Below are 17669 nucleotides of genomic sequence, written 5' to 3' on the forward strand. Positions count from 1 at the left end.
AGCCGGGCGTGGTAGCGCGCGCCTGTAATTCCGGCTACTTGGAAGGCTGGGGCGGAAGGATCGCCACAGCCCAGCAGGCCGAGGCTGCCGTGGCCGGGAGCGGCCACTGCACTCCAGTCTGGGTGACAGAGTGAGATTCCAACTCAAAAAAATAATAATAATAATAGTAATCTACATAGTAGTCCAATGATGTATTATAATCCCCATTTCATAGATGAAGAAACTAATGTTCAAAGAAGTAGCATAAGTTAACCAAAGAACACAGGTAGTGAGCTTCATATTTTATAAAGGAGCTTCCTTGCTTCCCTCCCTTTGCCCCAGCCTCCCTCTTTAGAGTTTTCAGACTCAGTGTCTTAGTCCATTTAGTGCTGCTATAAAGGAGGCTGGGTAATTTATAAAGAAAAGAGGTTCATTTGGTTCACAGTGCTGCAGTCTGCACAAGAAGCATAGTGCTGGCAACTGCTTCTGGTGAGGGCTTCAGGGAGCTTCCACTCATGGCAGAAGGTGAAGGGGAGTAGGCATCACATGGTGAGAGAGGAAGGCAAGAAGGAGAGAAAGAACAATCAGCTCTCATGTGAAATAATAGAATGAGAACTCGTGCATTACCCGGAAGACCGCACCAAGTCATCATTCATGAGGAATCACCCTCATGATGCAATCACCTCCCATTAGGCCCCACCTTCAACACTGGGGATCACAGCTCAATATGAGACTTGGAGGGGACAAACATCCAGACTATACTACTTGGTTGAAGGGTTTCTGGGAGATCTGTCCCTTGTGAAAGGAAAGTATTGTCTTCTGCTGAAAGGGAAGGAAGGAGGGCAGAGGCAATGAAAAGCTAAAATCAGAGAAAACTTTTTGGTTTCAACATTTTAAAAATTTCATTTTATTAAGGCCCTACAGATGCTCATTAGAAACCTTAACAGCCACTTTTTATTGTCCAGAGAAATTACAGCTGCTTAAATAAAGCCTAGAGTTTTTGGCTTCCTTTTGTGGTTCTACTGTATTGTTCCCCCAGAGCTGCTGTTAGTTTAATAATAGAGCAACTGTTAAAACAAGCAAAACAAGCTGTTAAACAGCAAAGAGGGAAGCCCAGTTGCTAGAGGTGATGTTAGTGGTTCTGGACAACTGATATCTTTGATGAACAAAAACCCTCCATGCCTCCAGAATTCCAACCGTCCCCAAATCAATACTGTATTTTCAAAGGGTGATTTGTCTACAAAACTAAATACTTAAAATTATGTGTAGCCATAATTATCCAGCAGCTCACACAATTATCATCAGTACCTTCAAAACAGGAGGGGTTTGTTCATTGCAAATCAGTGATTATAATTTGTCCTCACAAGGTAGGGAGTGTTAGGAGTGCAGGCTCTGTGGCTTCGTACAAGTCGGGCAATAAAATGGAAAATGTCGGGTTCGAGTAGCACCAGAACAAGTAGCTGAACATAATTCAGTCAAAGTGATTATTTGGTATCTTATAGAGAATAAAGCCCTGGTTATTTCAATAAATTAAACTGTCTGTTCTTTTAAATTGAATTCAGTCAACCATCCAAGCATGTCAAACCATTTCCAAAAGTTATTTATTGCTCAGTTTCTTTAAATGGCCTTTAGATAAGCCACTTAGCTCAAGGAACCGTGCAGACAGTGTGGATGTGCCTCTGCCTTCCTGTGACGACAAATCTGGCCGCAGCTCAAGGATGAAATTGGATGTGTTGGACGGGCGTGTAGATGAATCATGAAACCTCAGAGATGACAGGGACCTGACAGGGTCAGTCACCCAGTCCAAGCCCCTCGATTCAGAGATGAGGAAAGCTGAGCCCAGAGAGGCCAAAGTTCCTCTGGCCAAGGTCCCTCTGGCCAGGGTCCCTCAGGTCAGGGAGAGGTGGAGGCAGTAGCAGCCTCCTGGTCTCATGATGACCAGCCCAGTGCTCATACTACTGTTTCATGCTGTCTTGTGTGAGCTGTTTATAATAACTATTTCCAGTGCAGAATGAACTGTGGAAAAGAGTGATATAAAGACAACAGCTAACACCAAACTCATCATGTGTCCATCTAAGTGTTTTGCTTGGATAATCTCATTTAATTTTCATGATGATCCTAGAAGGGTGGATATAATGACTATTTCCAACATAGAGATGAGGAAATAGAGGCCCAGAGAGGTTGAACAACTCACCTAAGGTCACGTAGTAAGTCATGGAAGGCTGAGTGACTTCCATAGCATGTGTGTGTGTGTGTGTGTGTGTGTGTGTGTGTAGCTAGTAAGGTCTGGAAGGTCTAAATCATGGAATCTAGACCCCGTTTTGCAATATTCCGGGTGTTTCAAAAAATTCTGAAATAGGAAATGAACATTAGTCCCACATAGTAAAGAAAAATGATAAGCCTTATTACCCCTTTAGGAAGAAACTTATCATGATTTCACGGGGGAAGAGCCTTTGTCTCATGTTATTTTCATGGTTTGAATACCACTCTCATCAGGTAACAGATAAATGCCTGTGCCACTGAATACTGACGAAATAGCCAATACACATTGAGCATTTACTAAAAGCCAGGCTTTGTGCCAAGCACTTTACATGCATTATCTCATCTAATTATCACAGCAATCCTATGAGGTAGAGATGATTATTATCTCAGTTTTACAGATGAGGAAACTGAGGTTTAGAGATGCCACATGACTTGCCCAACATACTATGGTTTCCAGGCACATAGGTAGATGACACTGCTGTATAAAGGCTATAAGAAGAACAAAATCCATATTCTCATTCATAAGTGGACCCTGAACATTTACTATAACACTATAATAAAGGTATTGACAGTAGCAGGATACTGCTGGGGTTGGGGGGATGGGGAGACACAACATCAGTAAGGGTATCTGATCTCAAACCAGGCAAAGTGGGGACCAAAAGGAGGCCCAAACTTTATCTGTACAATATCCACTTGTATACCTAATCCTGAATTGTACCCTATATCTTTAAAATAAAATATAATCAATAAATAAAATAAAAGTTAGTGTTCTTACAAAAAAAAAAAAGAAGGAGGAGGAGGAGAAGAACAAAATCCAAGTCTAAAGAAACTATCAGAACAAGACTTTCTTTATCACCAAGGAAACCAATGTGGTTCAATTAGCTTAGTGGAAAATATCTTTACAGTGAAAATTTTAGTGTAACATAGGTTCTAAGACCCAGTTAATGATCCACTCATTTCAAGCAATATTGGCTTTAATAATGTCCCGGTAAAACAGAGAACTCAGGCAGCCTCTGAATGGTCATTTTGTGTACAATTCACTCTTTTGTCTAAGTCCTAGCAGAATTGAGTAGGGATATTTGCCTAATATCTACCCATAATAAAGGATAGCTGTGTATTTCTGATTCTTCTCTTACATAAGTGAATTCAACTCATAGACATTTAAAAGAAAGAAAATATTAAAACCACTTGTATTTCCCTTTACATAATTACATGAATTAATGGCAAGTGACTTTTCTTACAAGAGATGTACCTTTCCATCAACCTAGCCCTTGGGAAATGGCCATACCTTGACTTTTCAGGTTAGAAACAAACACAAGTTGAAATAAAATGTGACCATTAGTGTGAATAATTGATCTCTCTCATACCCTCTTGGATAAAACTGATTTATTTTTCTTTTGTAAATTTTGACCAGGAAAAGAAGTACCGTTTCCAGAACCAGGTGGATAAAATGAAAGAAAAGGTCAAGAATGTGGAGGAAAGATCCAAGGAATTTGTTAACAGAGTGGAAGAAAAGAGTCATGACCTAATTCAAAAGTGGGAAGAGAAGTCAAGGGAATTCATTGGCAATTTCCTAGAACTGTTTGGGCCTGATGGAGCATGGGTATGTCATGATTTCACTTGGCACTGCAATGATGGGTATTTTCAGCTTATCTTCCTTCTCACGGGGCCACTTAAGGGTACCCCTTATCTCAGTCCTCTGCTTTAGGCATCAGCCTGACTGACTTCACGTCCACGTTACTTCCTTATTGAGTTTCTGTTTTACCCTTCAATATGGCATCCAATAGCACCCAAAGCCAGGTCTGGTCTCTGTTCTTGTCCATAGCTTGGAAACCATGTGGTAATCGTTGAGTGTCTATTATTGTAGGGGTTGATTCTGTAGCTCATCCAGTCTCCCAGTTGGAGATGATGTAAAGTTTGCGTATAAGGGTGAAGTGGGTCACTGGCAGCACAGAGCTACTATTGCAAGACAAAACCCATGAGTTCTTGGGTCAACAACTGGCATTTATGTATCCAAAGAAATATAGCTGCTTTGGTCAGCTTTTGTTGTGAGGACCTCTTCTCTTTCACTAGTTGGAGGAGAGAGAGAAGTAGGATTTTGCCCTGCATCTGTGCCCATCGTACCTTGACTTCCCGCTGTTTTTCCACAGCATGCAAGTGTTGGGATATTGCACAAAACTCTTAAGGGACTGAGGCCATGATCTGAATCTTAAAACTGAGAGAGAAAATGTAGAAGGTCTCCTTGACTAAATTCAGTAGGCAACTCTAAATGACAACTATGGAAGAGGAAAAGAAAATTCTGGAAACCACCTTGTACTCCATTGGCATTTCTATTGTGCATTCCCTTCCAGAGTAAATAACCAGTATTATCAGAAGAGTTGATGAGTGTTCTATGAAAGAGATACTAAAAGCTAATTTTCCTTTTAAACACAAGGAAATGACTCCATTTGATTTCTCTGATTTTAAGTAGCCTTGATTGCCTATTATTGTATGAGAAGTCTCTAACAAAATCTACTTTGACTTAATTATTTTATTGGTGGACTGTCACTACTGCCTCTGCTCATTTGAGCTCATTTGTTACAGGATTATCTTAAAGTAAAACACTCAATTAGTAATAGAAAAAGAACAATGTTTGGGAAATTAGAAGAGATGCTTTGCTTAAGGTCTAGTGGCCTCTAAGTGATTATAGAGGTGAGTGTCTGAGAGGGGTGGAAGGTTTGCAAGGGCTGTGTGAGCCCTTGGTGATTTCTAGAGAGAGCTGGAAAGAGTGGAAGAGGCAGGAGCTGGGTTGCTTTTCATTTTTCCCAAGCCTGTTAAAATTTCAGCTCAGATAATTTAATTAATGGGACATGTATTAATGCTCTTGTCTATGTGCACCATTAAGGAAGATGAGCAAAGTACAGATCTTGTTCTCTGGTCTCTATGACATAAAGTGAAATTTCTTATTTAATCATTTCTATTTTAATATTTCACATTTTCGCAACTAACTTTCAGGCTCTGAAGGAACAGCTAGTGGTTTTTAATGGAACCATGTAGGTATTCATTTGGTTACAGAAATGTGTCTCTGCTGAGAAGCCTTAGTATTGTAACTCAAGGGAGTGGATGTTTTCTCCACCTGGAGTGAGCAAAGGCAGGGAAAAATAGAATTTTACAGAAACTTTATAGGCCCTAGTCATTTCAAGCTCCCAGTGAAGGTGAAATAGTCGCTTGAATTGTTCTTGGGGAGTCTGGTGACAGCGAGCCGAGGTGATTTTTAAGAAATGAAACCCAGTTTAGAGATTGGAGGTTTTCCTTTTTAGAACTTGCTATTAGTGTCAAAACTATTATTAACATTAATTTACCGCATCAGCCAGACTAAGACATTACTTTTTTACTGTTGACATTAAAAGTACAGGAATAGTTACAAGGATGTTAAACGCCAAGATAAGTAATTTGCTTTTCATGAATATGCTATTATTATAATAATTCTTTATTTGTGGATTTGGGACTGGAACTCATTTCTTAAAATAGAGGATTTGCATTCCTGACAAATACAGAACTGATACAAACAACCCAAATTTGGAAAGGCACAAAATAGAAGGATATAAAGTATAAAATTTGCTACAACAGAATTGATATGCAGCATAGATTGTAGCTTATAGTAGGTATTCCATAAATGTTTCTGGATTAAATGAATGAATGTGTGAGGAAGACCTATTCACAGAACCTTCCTGCATCTGCAAAGGATGTGGTGAATCCTCCCTGCCTCTCTCTCTCTATGCATCTATCTTCTCAGCCTTTTATTGTTTGTGATGCTGGATACAAGGGTTGATTATAACTTGGTGTTTGGTGGACCAAATTCAGTAGGCAGACTTGGTTTACATGGCTTTCAATGGTTTCTTTTAGGGAGGGCATGAATTGTCTTGTTTGCTACAACCACACCTCCACGGCCCCTCCCCCAACCTGACTCACATTTGTGATACCCACAGCCCCAGAGAATATTTGAATTTGCCCCTTGTGGTATAGTCTTTAAGTCTCCCCAAGCAATCTCATGTTTGATACCAAGGACTGTGATATGAAATCCAAACCTTTACACTCCATCTCTGAGTAGAAAGTGGTGATGATGTTATTTTCTATAAGTTGTACGAAGGTTGAACAGTTTTTTCGATGCCCTTTCACATCTATTCTACCTATTCTAACCACACAAGAAGGCAGTTTTATAGCCATTTTATAGATAAAGAGACAAAGACATTTTTAAAAATTATGAAACGTTCCCATGGTCTCACAGGTGTTTGGAGTTACTGGGATAGAGCCTGGGGCTAGGCCTCTTTCTCTTGGCCAGCCCTGTGTCCTTCACAATAGGAATGCCCACAGGATGTAGTTATTTTGCATCGCTCTCCTTTGGTCAGGGTATGGCACTGTGGAGAAACTGAGGTCTACCAAAACTCTTCTAAGGCCTTGTGACCAAACTAGTTGCCAGAATGGCACTTGAGGCCAGGCCATCTGGATTCAGGACAAGCATTGTTAGCCCTCTACTGCTGTCTCTAGGCTTCCTCAGGAAACAGAAAGCATAGCATCTGTGGCTATAGTAGTTATCTATTGTTGTGTAACAAATGATCTAAAAACTCAGTGACTTAAAATAATAAACATTTATTATCTCACATGGTTTTTGAGGGTCATAAATTAGAAGCAACTTGGCTGGATGGTTCTGGTTTGGGCTCTCTCATGAAATTACAGTCAAGATGTCAGCTGGAGCTACAGTCATCTGGGCAACCATGCTTGCTTACATGGCTGTTGACTGGGTACCTAAGTTCCTTACCGCACGGGCTTCTCCACAAGGCTGCCTGAGTGTCCTCACAGTATGGCAGTTGGCTTTCCCCAGAGTAAGTGACAGAGAGACAAAGAGCGACCGAGACAAAAACTGCAGACTTTTGTAACTTAATATCAGAAGTGACATACCATCATTTCTGCCACATTCTTTTGGTCACACAGACCAACTCCAGTACGTTGTGGGAAGGCACTACATAAGGATGTGAGTAGCAGGAGGTGGGGCCATAGAGGGCCATCTTGGAGGCTGTCTACCACAATAGCTTTTGAGGATTTGGAGCAAGCAATTTACTCAATTGCTGTAATAGATTATCTGTCCCCACTTAGCCTAATTGGTGGATTATCAGAGCCCAGATCATTATTTTTCAATCTCATCACTCTCTTTATCTAACTACATTGCTGGATTCTGCTAACTAGTCTTGACTCATGCTCAGAAGGTCAGCTGTACCCCAACCAGAGCTACAAAGGGAAGCCTTCCCAATAGAGGGTCCGTATTACCTTTCTTCAGAGGGTGCCTCTGAAAGATAGACTGTCTGAAAGGAGGGGCTTTAAAGGAGCTTAATTTTTAAAGCTTTGTGGTCATGTTGGAGGGATGCTGCACTTCTCCCAAATGGCATGCAGTGTTGAGGTTCACGGAGTCTGGGTCAGGGAATGTTGGCTCAGCTTCAGGGTTTGGTTTGAGGGTAGGGCCTTCCTAGTGAAACTGTTATTTTGTTTGAAGTGTCTGAATTCCTGGAGCATACACATTAATGCCCCAATCACATATGCTTTTTTAAAAAATGTTATGTAGTATTTTGAATGACCTGCCACTGTATTCCTTCATTGACTCTGAAAACAGAATTATTTCCTGTTTAAAATGAAGTGGGTCTATTTTATATGAACAAGGACCCCTTCTTTGAGCCCCAGGAGAGAATGATCTTAAGTCAGATGCAAGGTTTTATTTTTATATTTTATTTAAAGATGTGGGTTATAATTCAGGATTAGGTATATAAGTGGACATCGTACAGGTAAAGTTTGGGCCTCCCTTTGGTCCCTACTTTGCCTGGTTTGAGATCAGGTACCCTTACTGATGTTGTGTAAGTACAAGTTTTTAGTTCATCTTAGACCAGTGAACTTCCTTCACCCCAATCCAATCAGTTAGATAGATTCCTATGCCAACCAAATAGGCATTTGCTATCTGATATGCAGGACTGCTCATATAGAAAACCTGTGTGTCTATTTTTTGAAAAGGACAAATTCACATAATGTGAGGTACACTGCTAATTTTTAAAATTATGGCAAATATATTCATAACATAAAATTTGCCATTTTACCATTTTTAAGTGTACAGTTCAGTGGCATTAAGTGCATTCACATTGTTGTGCAATCATCACCACCATCCATCTCCAGAACTTTTTCATCATCCCAAGCAGAAACTCTGTACCCATTAAACAAAAACTCCCCACCTTTTTTTCCCCCAGCCTGACAACCACCCTTCCACTTTCTGTCTCTATGGATTTGACTACTCCAGGTAGCTCATTAAATGGAATCATATAGTATTTGCCCTTTTGTGGCTAGCATATTTCATCTAGCATGATGTCTTCAAGGTTTAGCCATGTTGTAGCATGTGTCAGAATCGTCCTCCCTTTGAAGCTGAATAATATTCCATTGTATATATATATCGCATCTTGTTTATCCATTCTTCCATTGATGGACATTTGGGTTGTTGCTACCTTTTGGCAGTTGTGAATAATGCTGCTATGAACATTGATGCTATGAACATATTTGTTTGAGTCCCTGCTTTCAATTCCTTTGGGTATATACTAAAAAGTGGAATTGCTTGGTCATATGGTAATTCTGTGTTTAATTTTTTTTGAAGAATTGCTGTACTGTTTTCCACAGTGGCTGCACCATTTTGCCTTTCCACCAGCAGTGCACAAGGGTTTCCTTTTCTCCACATCCTTGCCAATACTTATTATTTTCTGTTACTTTAAAAATAATAATCATCCTAATTTTAGGCACTGCTAATTTTTAAGACTGTTTTGACTTTGATAAAAGAATTATAAAATACAGTTTGTGGACCTGATTTAGATTTTCCACCTGAGGCGTTTTGACAGTTGGTTTTTGTTGTTGTTGTTGTTTGAGTTGGAGTCTCACTCTTTTGCCCAGACTGGAGGGCAGTGGCACACTCATGGCCATCCCGGCATCTACCTGCTGGGCTCCAGCAATCTTTCCGCCTCTGCCTTCCAAGTAGCCAGAACCACAGGCGTGCGCTACCACGCCCGGCTAATTTTTATTTATTTATTTATTGTAGAGACAAGGTCTCACCAAGTTGCCTGGATTGGTCTCGAACCCATAGGCTCAGGCAATTCACTTGCCTTGGCCTCCCAAAGTGCTGGGATTAAAGGCTGAGCCGCTGAGCACGGCCAACAGTTGGTTTTTAAATTTGTATCATTAAACAAAGTCACAATGAAGATGTGAATAAACATGAAAGGCTTCTTACTATGAAAGTGGTTAATTACAAGAGAGGTGGTCATGAGCAGGTTGTCACTTCCTAGCTAGGTGGCCCGAGGCAAGTTCTTTGGCCTCTCTGGGCCTCAGTCACAGAATCTGTAAATGGGGAAAGTAAATGTAGCTGGCTCCTAGGGATGTTGGGAGGATTAAATTAGTTTTCACAATTTAAAGCCCTTAGAACAGTACCTGGCACCCAGGCACCTGTCAGTGGCCATGTAAGGGTTTGTTGTTTTCATTGTTGATCAATTCGGCCAAAACTGAAGCATGATCCTTCTCTCTGAGTTTCATTTTGCTTGCCAGAGGTCCAAACTAGATCATACTAGGAGTTTTTTTTTTTTTCATTTCTTTGTGGCAGATATGCCAGAATATATCTGAAATACTGAAACATTTAAAGGCATTTGTCAAGACATTTACAGCCTCACTAGATGTTAATGACTTCTTAAAAGGAAAAATTTTGTAGGAGGGAAACAGAAAATTACCTTCATATGGACAGGACTATAAATAGGATTATTTTCTTAGAGAAAAACTTTATAAATGGAAACCTCTTAATACAGTAAGAGATTGAATTTAAATACCTTTTCTCTTTGAAAATGCCATGCTATAGTCTTCGTTATTTGTTATATTTCTAAAGTGCTTTTCTTCCCAGGAAGCTTATTACAAACTGTCTCCTGACCAGATTTAATTCAGCTCCTTTGCAGGGGAACCACCCTTCAAAATGCACCAGAAACAGATCAGAGAGCCTGCAACACCATTGTTTATTGTCAAAGATTCAAATTCTTTCATCCCCTCAGGAAGAACATTCTTAGTTATGAGCTTCACTCAAACTAGAGTAGACAAGTTGTAGATTCCTCAGAAAGTGGGCTTCTAATGGAAATGCTGACAATCCATTAACAGCGGGAGGGCTAATGGCTGCCACGAAAAGTATACTTAAAGATTATAGTAATAAAAACACATATTTTAAAGTGCTTGCTAGGAGCTCAAGAATTTTTTTAATATTGCTGTTAATAACAGACCACCCGATCCTTTTGGCATTTGATTTTTGTTTCATAAATGGGCTTAATCTAAGATAATGCTGTGTACCACAGTTTTTTTTGTTTGATTTTGAAGGGGGTTGGATGTCTTTTGGCAGAATTATCAATGCCCTCAATGGAGGGTAAATAATTGGTGTACTCTTTGACGTGTGGAATTTTAAATCTGGAAAGGATCTTAGCGATCAGCAAGTCATCTCTTATTATATCTGCTAGAGAAAATTTGGGACTCTAAAAAGTAATGGGCTAGAGCTTAGAAGGGAAAACTGAGGGCCTGGGGGCAATTGGTGATGTACCTGTGGACTTAATATTTTCTCACTTACGCCGTTATTGCAATGCCCGACCTTCCACCTGGCCTCCTTGCTTGAGTTATCTGAGTTCTTTCTTCCTGCTGTAATACTTTATGGTGAGAAAAGTAAGACATATGCATTACAGAACTATTAGAAAGTAGAGACTAAAAATCTCTTGCAATCTCATCACCCAGAGCAGTCATTGTTCGTATTTTGGGGTATCACCCCCAACTGCCTTCCATCCACATGTATACACATTTCTTCTACAAAATCGAGATCATTCAGAACATACTGTTCTAAAGTCATTTTACCTTTGCAATCACTCATGGCATTTTCTCCATGATGGAATATTCTTTAAGAACTTGATTTTCATCAGCTGCATAGTATACCATCTCAGAGTTGTATAAGATTTCTCTGGCCTTTTTAGGGAGTTTGCAGTTTTGTCTGTTATGACACTGCATGGAATATCCATATACACAATAAATATTTCCTTACATCTCTGATTATTTCCTCAGGAAATAAAAGTTTCTTCATCAATTGCCAAATTATCAGAAAGGCATTACTATTTTATCTTCCTATCGGCAGTGACATGAGTGTGGCCCTTTTCCTATGCCCTTACTAGCTATAAAAATTTTTTTTAAAACTTTTAGCATGGTCAGGTGCGGTGACTCATGCCTGTAATCTCAACACTCTGGAGGGTTGCTTGAGCCTAGGAGCTCGAGTCCAGCCTGGGCAACATAGCAAGACCTTGTCTCTACAAAAAAAAAATCAAAAAGATTAGCTAAGGATGGTGGCGCATGTCTGTAGTAGTCTCAGCTGCTCAGATGGCTGAGATAGAAGGAACACTCGAGCCCAGGAATTTGAGACTGTGGTGAGCCATGATTGTGCCACTGCACTCCAGCCTGGGCAACAGAGTGAGACCCTGACTCAAAAATGAATAAATACATAAATAACTTTAGTAATCTAACATATAAACAAGTATTTCATTTCAATCATTTGCATTTGTTTATTAGTGATACTCAACATTTTTATAGTTCATTTATAAATTTCTCTTATGACTTGCCTGCATATACTCTGTGTCCATTTTTCTATTAAAGTTTTTACTTTCTTCTTTTTGATTTATAAGTACTGTTTATATACCAAGAATCATAATTTGTAGTTAAATATTGCAAAAACTTTCCCCTGTTTTTTCATTTGCCTTTATCTTATTTTTGTGGTGATTTTTGAGGTACAGAAGAAGTTTTACAATTTTTGTGTAGTCAAACATAAATTTTTTCCTTTGTGGTTTCTTTCTTTGCTTTTATGCACACACCTAGAGGTATTTCTAATACACAAATCTGATCAGGCTCTTCCCTTGACTGAAATCTTCCTGGAGCTATTGAGGAGGAAATCCAGCCCCCTTCTGGTGCTTCAGACCTAGACTATTGCCACCCCATGGGCACTTAGGGTTCTGGTCAAGCCAAGCGACTTGGACTTAGTAGTCCTCACAGCGCCCTCTACTGGGAAGCTGGTCCTCCACCAGCCCCCTAGCCTCCACCCTCCTCTTCCTGTGCTTTATCAAAGACCCAGCTGAGACATGACCTCCGCCCTGTCTTCTTTCTCCCCTTCCCCCTGTGTAGCACCTGGTTCCCAGAGGATCTCTGTAATGATTTATAAGATGAATAACCCGGATGACAAGCAAGCACAAAATGGTTAATAGGAGAATTGGCGTTTAGGGCCAGTTTAGAAGCAACAGATTGGACCAGTTTAGAAGCAAAAGATTGCTAGGGGCGGAAGCTCAGCTACAAGCCGCACAGGGTGCTCAGGAGTTGGTGAGATGGAGCATCTGGGAGGGCTGAGCAGCAGGCAGAGCGCAGGAAGCAAGGTAGGCTGGCAGCACCAGGATGCCTAGTGGGCAGCATCCAGGAAGGGCTCAGTTCTGAAGCACTGGGCGATCGTCACCTGAGGTTCCCAATTGGTAACCCCAACTTACCTCCAAAACCTCCTCCCACCCCACAGTCTTGCCCACACTGGCAAATGGTGTCACTGCTTTCCAGTTTCACGGCCCGAGACTGGTGTTATTTGATTCCTTTTCCTCCCACACCCCACATCCCAGCTAATCCTGCTGGCTCTGTCAGGATGTAGCCAGACCACACACTGTAAATTTCTATCTTGATGACATTCTGGAAAAGGTACAATTGTAGGGACAGAAAACAGATCTGTTGCCAGAGGCTGGGGGGAGAGGGGTGAGTCCAAAGGGTCATGAGGGAACTTGGGCGCTGATGGAACTCTCCTATGCCTCAATTGTGGTGGTGTTCACATACCTGTATGTATCTGTCAAAACTCACAGAACTGTACACTAAAAAGGGTGAGTTTATTATATCTCAATACAAATATGGGAGGAAATGCACTGGGAATTCAGCCATGTCTCTCCCTCATCCTGGCTATCACCCTGGGCCAGGCACCATCATAATCTTGGATTCTTATTGTGGTGGGCTCATAACTGGGCTCTCTGCTCCTGACCTTGCCTCACTGCAGGCTGTTCCCAGTACAGCAGCTGGACTGGTCCTTTGAGAATAAAAAGCAGATTGTCACTCCTTTACTCAGCACTCTCCTGAGGTTTCTCTTCTCCTCAGAGAAGCCCGTACGTGAAACAGCCCCCTGTTATGTCTCTGGCCTGATTTCCCCCAGTACCTCCCACTTCCCCCCCACACCAACTTGTTCCATGCTGCCATGACGACCTCCACCTCCCCTTGAATACCAACACATAGGTTCCCTCAGACTGAAAGGCAGAGTTCTCACAATGGCAGCCAAGACCCTCCACAGCACAACTCTGTTCCTTTGCTGGTGATCTCCCCCTACCCCAGCAGAACCCATCCCGGCCACAATGGGGTGGTCTGCGCTTCCTTGGACATGCATTACATGATCCCTTCTTGGGATTCTCTGGAATGTGTCTCTCTCTGGTTTCCATTCATGTGGACCCTCCCTCATCTCTTCCAAGTCTTTGCTCAAATATTTTTTCAGTGATGCCTTCCCTGGGCACCCCATTTGCAGTTGCATTCCTTCTACCCCCACCCCTCCTTGCTATCCTCTCTCATCCTATTTTCCTCATAGACCACAGTTCCATCTGACATCCCACATATTGTGTTTATCGTGTGTTCCTCCTCATATCCATGAGGGCAGGAATTTGTGTTTTATTTTCTGCTACCCCATCCAGTAACCCAGATCATTATGGTTTGCCTGGCAAATCATAGATATTCAGTTAAATGTTGTAGATGGGCCAGATGCAGTGGCTCACGCCTATAATCCCAGCACGTTGGGAGGTTGAGGCAGGAGGATTGCTTGAGCCCAGTAGTTCAAGACCAGCCTGGGCAACATAGCAAGATCTCGTCGCTACAATAAATGAAAAAAAAATTAGCTGGGAGTGGTGGTGCGCACCGGTAGTCCCACTTACTTGGGAGGCTGAGGTGGAAGGATCACCTGAACTCAAGAGGTCAAGGCTACAGTGAGCCGAGCGTGATCATGCCACTGCATTCCAGCCTGGGCGACAGAGTGAAACCCTGACTCAAATAAATAAGTAAATAAAGAAGTAAGTTGTAGATGGAAGAAAAGAAGGGAAGAAGGAAAGGGTCCTAAGAACCAGCAGTGATTAAAATCTTCCGTATCAACATGTCACTGCACCAGAATTTCACTCAGTTCCTTACCATGCATAGTTTTGGAGAACATGGAATGTGTTACAAGTCTGTGTTTGTGGGTGCAGGTGTTTTGGAGTAGTGGCTCCCCCTTCCTGCTTTTCCTTTTTGTCTCACTGTCATTTCAGGTTTCTAAGTTAACAGATGCCTTCTCTCAAATTTCTCTCTAGAAACAGATGTTCCAGGAGAGGAGTAGCCGGATGCTGCAGGCCTTATCCCCGAAGCAGAGCCCTGTGAGCAGCCCAACCAGGAGCCGGTCCCCTTCCCGCTCCCCGTCACCCACCTTCTCATGGCTCCCACTCAAAACCTCACCCCCCTCCTCTCCCAAAGCAGCCTCAGCCTCCATCAGCAGCATGAGTGAGGGGGATGAGGATGAGAAGTAAAGGCAACTGGCAGACAAAAGCCACACCACACAGGATGGGGAGGAGGGCGGGGTCCCAGGGGGTGCCTGGGTGGTGTTTGAAGGGTAATAGTCACAGGAGCTGCAGCTCAGGAGAGAGACCTGCACTCTGCTAAGGGAAGGTCTTGGGACCAGTTCTCTCTCATTCTCCACACAGCTCAAGATGTGGGCTCAGCATGGAGGTTTCCAGCCGGACAACCTACACAAAGCTTCTTAGCATCATCTAGAATCACTCCACTGTAACCCTGCTAAGGAAAGACGCAGAGTGCCCCAGGGAGATTTGCACTGATGGGATGTCTTCTGCTTTGATCCTTACACCCACCCCCACCAAGTAAACCACCTATGGAAGCGGCTGTTCCCTGCTACTTCTGGCTCTACACGGGCCCTGCACGTTGCCTCCTACCACCCAAGCTCTGCCACAGTAAAGCTGTTTCTCAGAGGTGGCAAAGCGCTTCTGAAATAGGCAAGTTAAAGACAAATTCCAGCCTTCTCAGTTCAGCCACTGAGACCTGATGTTGGAATGCATCAACTCCTTCCACTTCTGGGAGCGTGGCTCATAGACAAAGCCTTGCTTTAGGCCAGTTATAAAAGGTCATCTAGTGTGACCCTTGACTTTTTATTCAAAGGACAGTTTTGTCAAGGAGAACTCCACATAAGGCCCAACATGCTCCTGGTTATACTTTCTCGTCATTGGTTTGACTTCATTGTTTTGCAGAAATTACCTTAATCTGTGGGAACTGCAACAAAAGAAAAACATCCTATATCTTTTTTAAAAAGAGGAGCTGCTCTGCTTTGGCTCCAAGTTTAGCAGACGATAAATGTCTCCTGAAGCTTCTCCTTAAAGGATGCTATTATGGAATGGCTTTTCCCATTTCTGACCAGTTAACCGTTTCATAGACCTCAAGTAACAGTTTGTCATACCAAACCTAGTATACCGATAGGGGGTGCTACCTGCACGTATCTGTTCTCTGTATGCTCCAAACATGCCACCCAAGGGTGTATACCATATGCAATATGAATATATGGTGGTGGCATTTGACAATATATTCCTCTCCTGCTCTCCACCCTAATACCCCTCTGAAACCCTTGGTCTAAAGAACCATCTGGTTCCCTTGCGACTTGGGCACTTTGTCAAAAACTCATCCCACATTCCCATAGAAATGTTTTGTTCCAACCAGGAAATTAGAATGTTGTTCTCGTAGCCTCCCATAACATTTTTTTTGGGGGGGGGGCTCTGAAGAGTTTTACAGAGAACTGTGGGCTCAGTTACAATCTCAGCATCTGAATGGTCTAGGTAGTATTGGAGTTATCTCTGGCCCTAGGTTTCCTGAATGGGATGAATACTATAAGAGTTCCTGCTGAGTGGTCTGAGGTGACTGCTCCTAAGTCACTTAGAAGAAACAAGCAGGTAGACTCAAGGTTTAGAACCAAACTCTTATGTAGAAATAGGTATTGCCTGGCTATCCCTGTAAAGTCAGAGACAGAGCTGGGGACTGACTGAGCAGAGGCCTAAACCAGCAACTTCTGGGGCAGACCCCAGAATCTCTTGTGATGGAAACATCCCTTTTCAGAGGCCTTGGGAACCAACCTTCTAGGCAACAAAGGGGCAACCAGTGAAGGAAGATGGCATGTCTTTCCCCTTTGTATTGGGGTTGAACTACCTCCCTGCCCACCTGAAGATGAGTGGTATTTATTGAGAAGTAAAACTATGAGGCTAAGCTGACTTGGTACCTCCTTGTTCCTGGCACTTTCTCCAGAACTCTTTCTCTGTCTCATGTGGGATAGAGAGCCAGCAGGAACACAATGTGAGAAGAAAACCCCTTTTTGCATTCAAAGCCCACCCAGAGCATTGCTCTGCGGAAAGGGGCAAGGGCCTATTCTTCCATTGTGTCTGTCTTCTATCATGCACCTGGGACAAACTGTGCACGTACATATGCCTACTATTTCAGCTAGCTGGCACTCATAGCAGTGAAAAGATGAGACCAGCTGGAAAAGGGAAAGTGGTAGGAACAAGGGAAGAAAAAAGAAGAAAAGAGGCTCCTGGAGAGAAGAAGGGAGGATAAAGAAAATCTGCTCTCTTAATTCATGTCAGGACCTCACTTTGTAGGTGAGACTCTCTTAGGGAGGCCTTTTGTGCTCTTACTCCATGGCCCAGGGCAGATGGATCCACTTTTACCTGAATCCTGCTCTAGAGCAAATAGTGTAGGGTTGACTATAAATTTGCAGGCCTTATACGCCATATTGACAGGTGCCACTTAATGTGACTTATCAGATAGTGTCACCATTGCTGCCAATTATGGGAAATGACCAATGCCTGGGATAGTCCAGGGACAGGCCAAAACCACTCATAAGTGGGTTCTAAATCTCACACTCCTAACCTCCAATAATACCTCCCCAGCCTCCTGAGGCTGCAAGCCTGTTGAGAAGGAAGGGGGAGGATTCTACAGTCCAACTTTTGATACTTCTTGGCCATCAGTCTCTTCTAGTCCTTACTCCCATCAGCTCCCTGCTCCCAGGAGGATATGAGGTTGCACTTTGTTAGGGCTGGCTAGTCAACTGTAACGGCCACAAGTGAGTTAAGGCTGGAATGGGAAATATAAAAAGTGTACTCCAAGCTCGGAGGGATAAGCAGAAATGACAAAAAGCAAGAAAAGAGATTCGTTTTGCCCTAGCAAGGGAAAGAAGCTTGAGGTTGAGGAAGGCTAGGAGATAGCAACTCAGGACTGTGGAAGGGGGCAGC

At 42.5% G+C, this 17669-nt stretch overlaps 1 protein-coding gene across 3 annotated transcripts in view; it reads left to right on the plus strand.

Moving 5' to 3' along the window:
• Window positions 1–15363, plus strand: part of PCYT1B (phosphate cytidylyltransferase 1, choline, beta) — a 114788-nt gene extending 99425 nt beyond the window's left edge. For 2 of the 3 annotated variants that reach the window (XM_021716416.1, XM_008065820.1), the window contains exons 7-8: window positions 3656–3844; window positions 14700–15363. In XM_021716416.1, coding sequence (XP_021572091.1) covers window positions 3656–3844; window positions 14700–14912 — 402 coding nt within the window. In that variant the 3' untranslated portion in view covers window positions 14913–15363. The remainder of the gene's footprint in view (window positions 1–3655; window positions 3845–14699) is intronic. The other variant, XM_021716417.1, reaches the window with a different exon arrangement.
• The last annotated feature ends 2306 nt before the right edge of the window (window positions 15364–17669 follow it).

Source organism: Carlito syrichta, unplaced genomic scaffold, assembly GCF_000164805.1.
Source record: "Carlito syrichta isolate Samal-C Ts95f unplaced genomic scaffold, Tarsius_syrichta-2.0.1 Scaffold308807, whole genome shotgun sequence".
Taxonomy (NCBI): domain Eukaryota; kingdom Metazoa; phylum Chordata; class Mammalia; order Primates; family Tarsiidae; genus Carlito; species Carlito syrichta.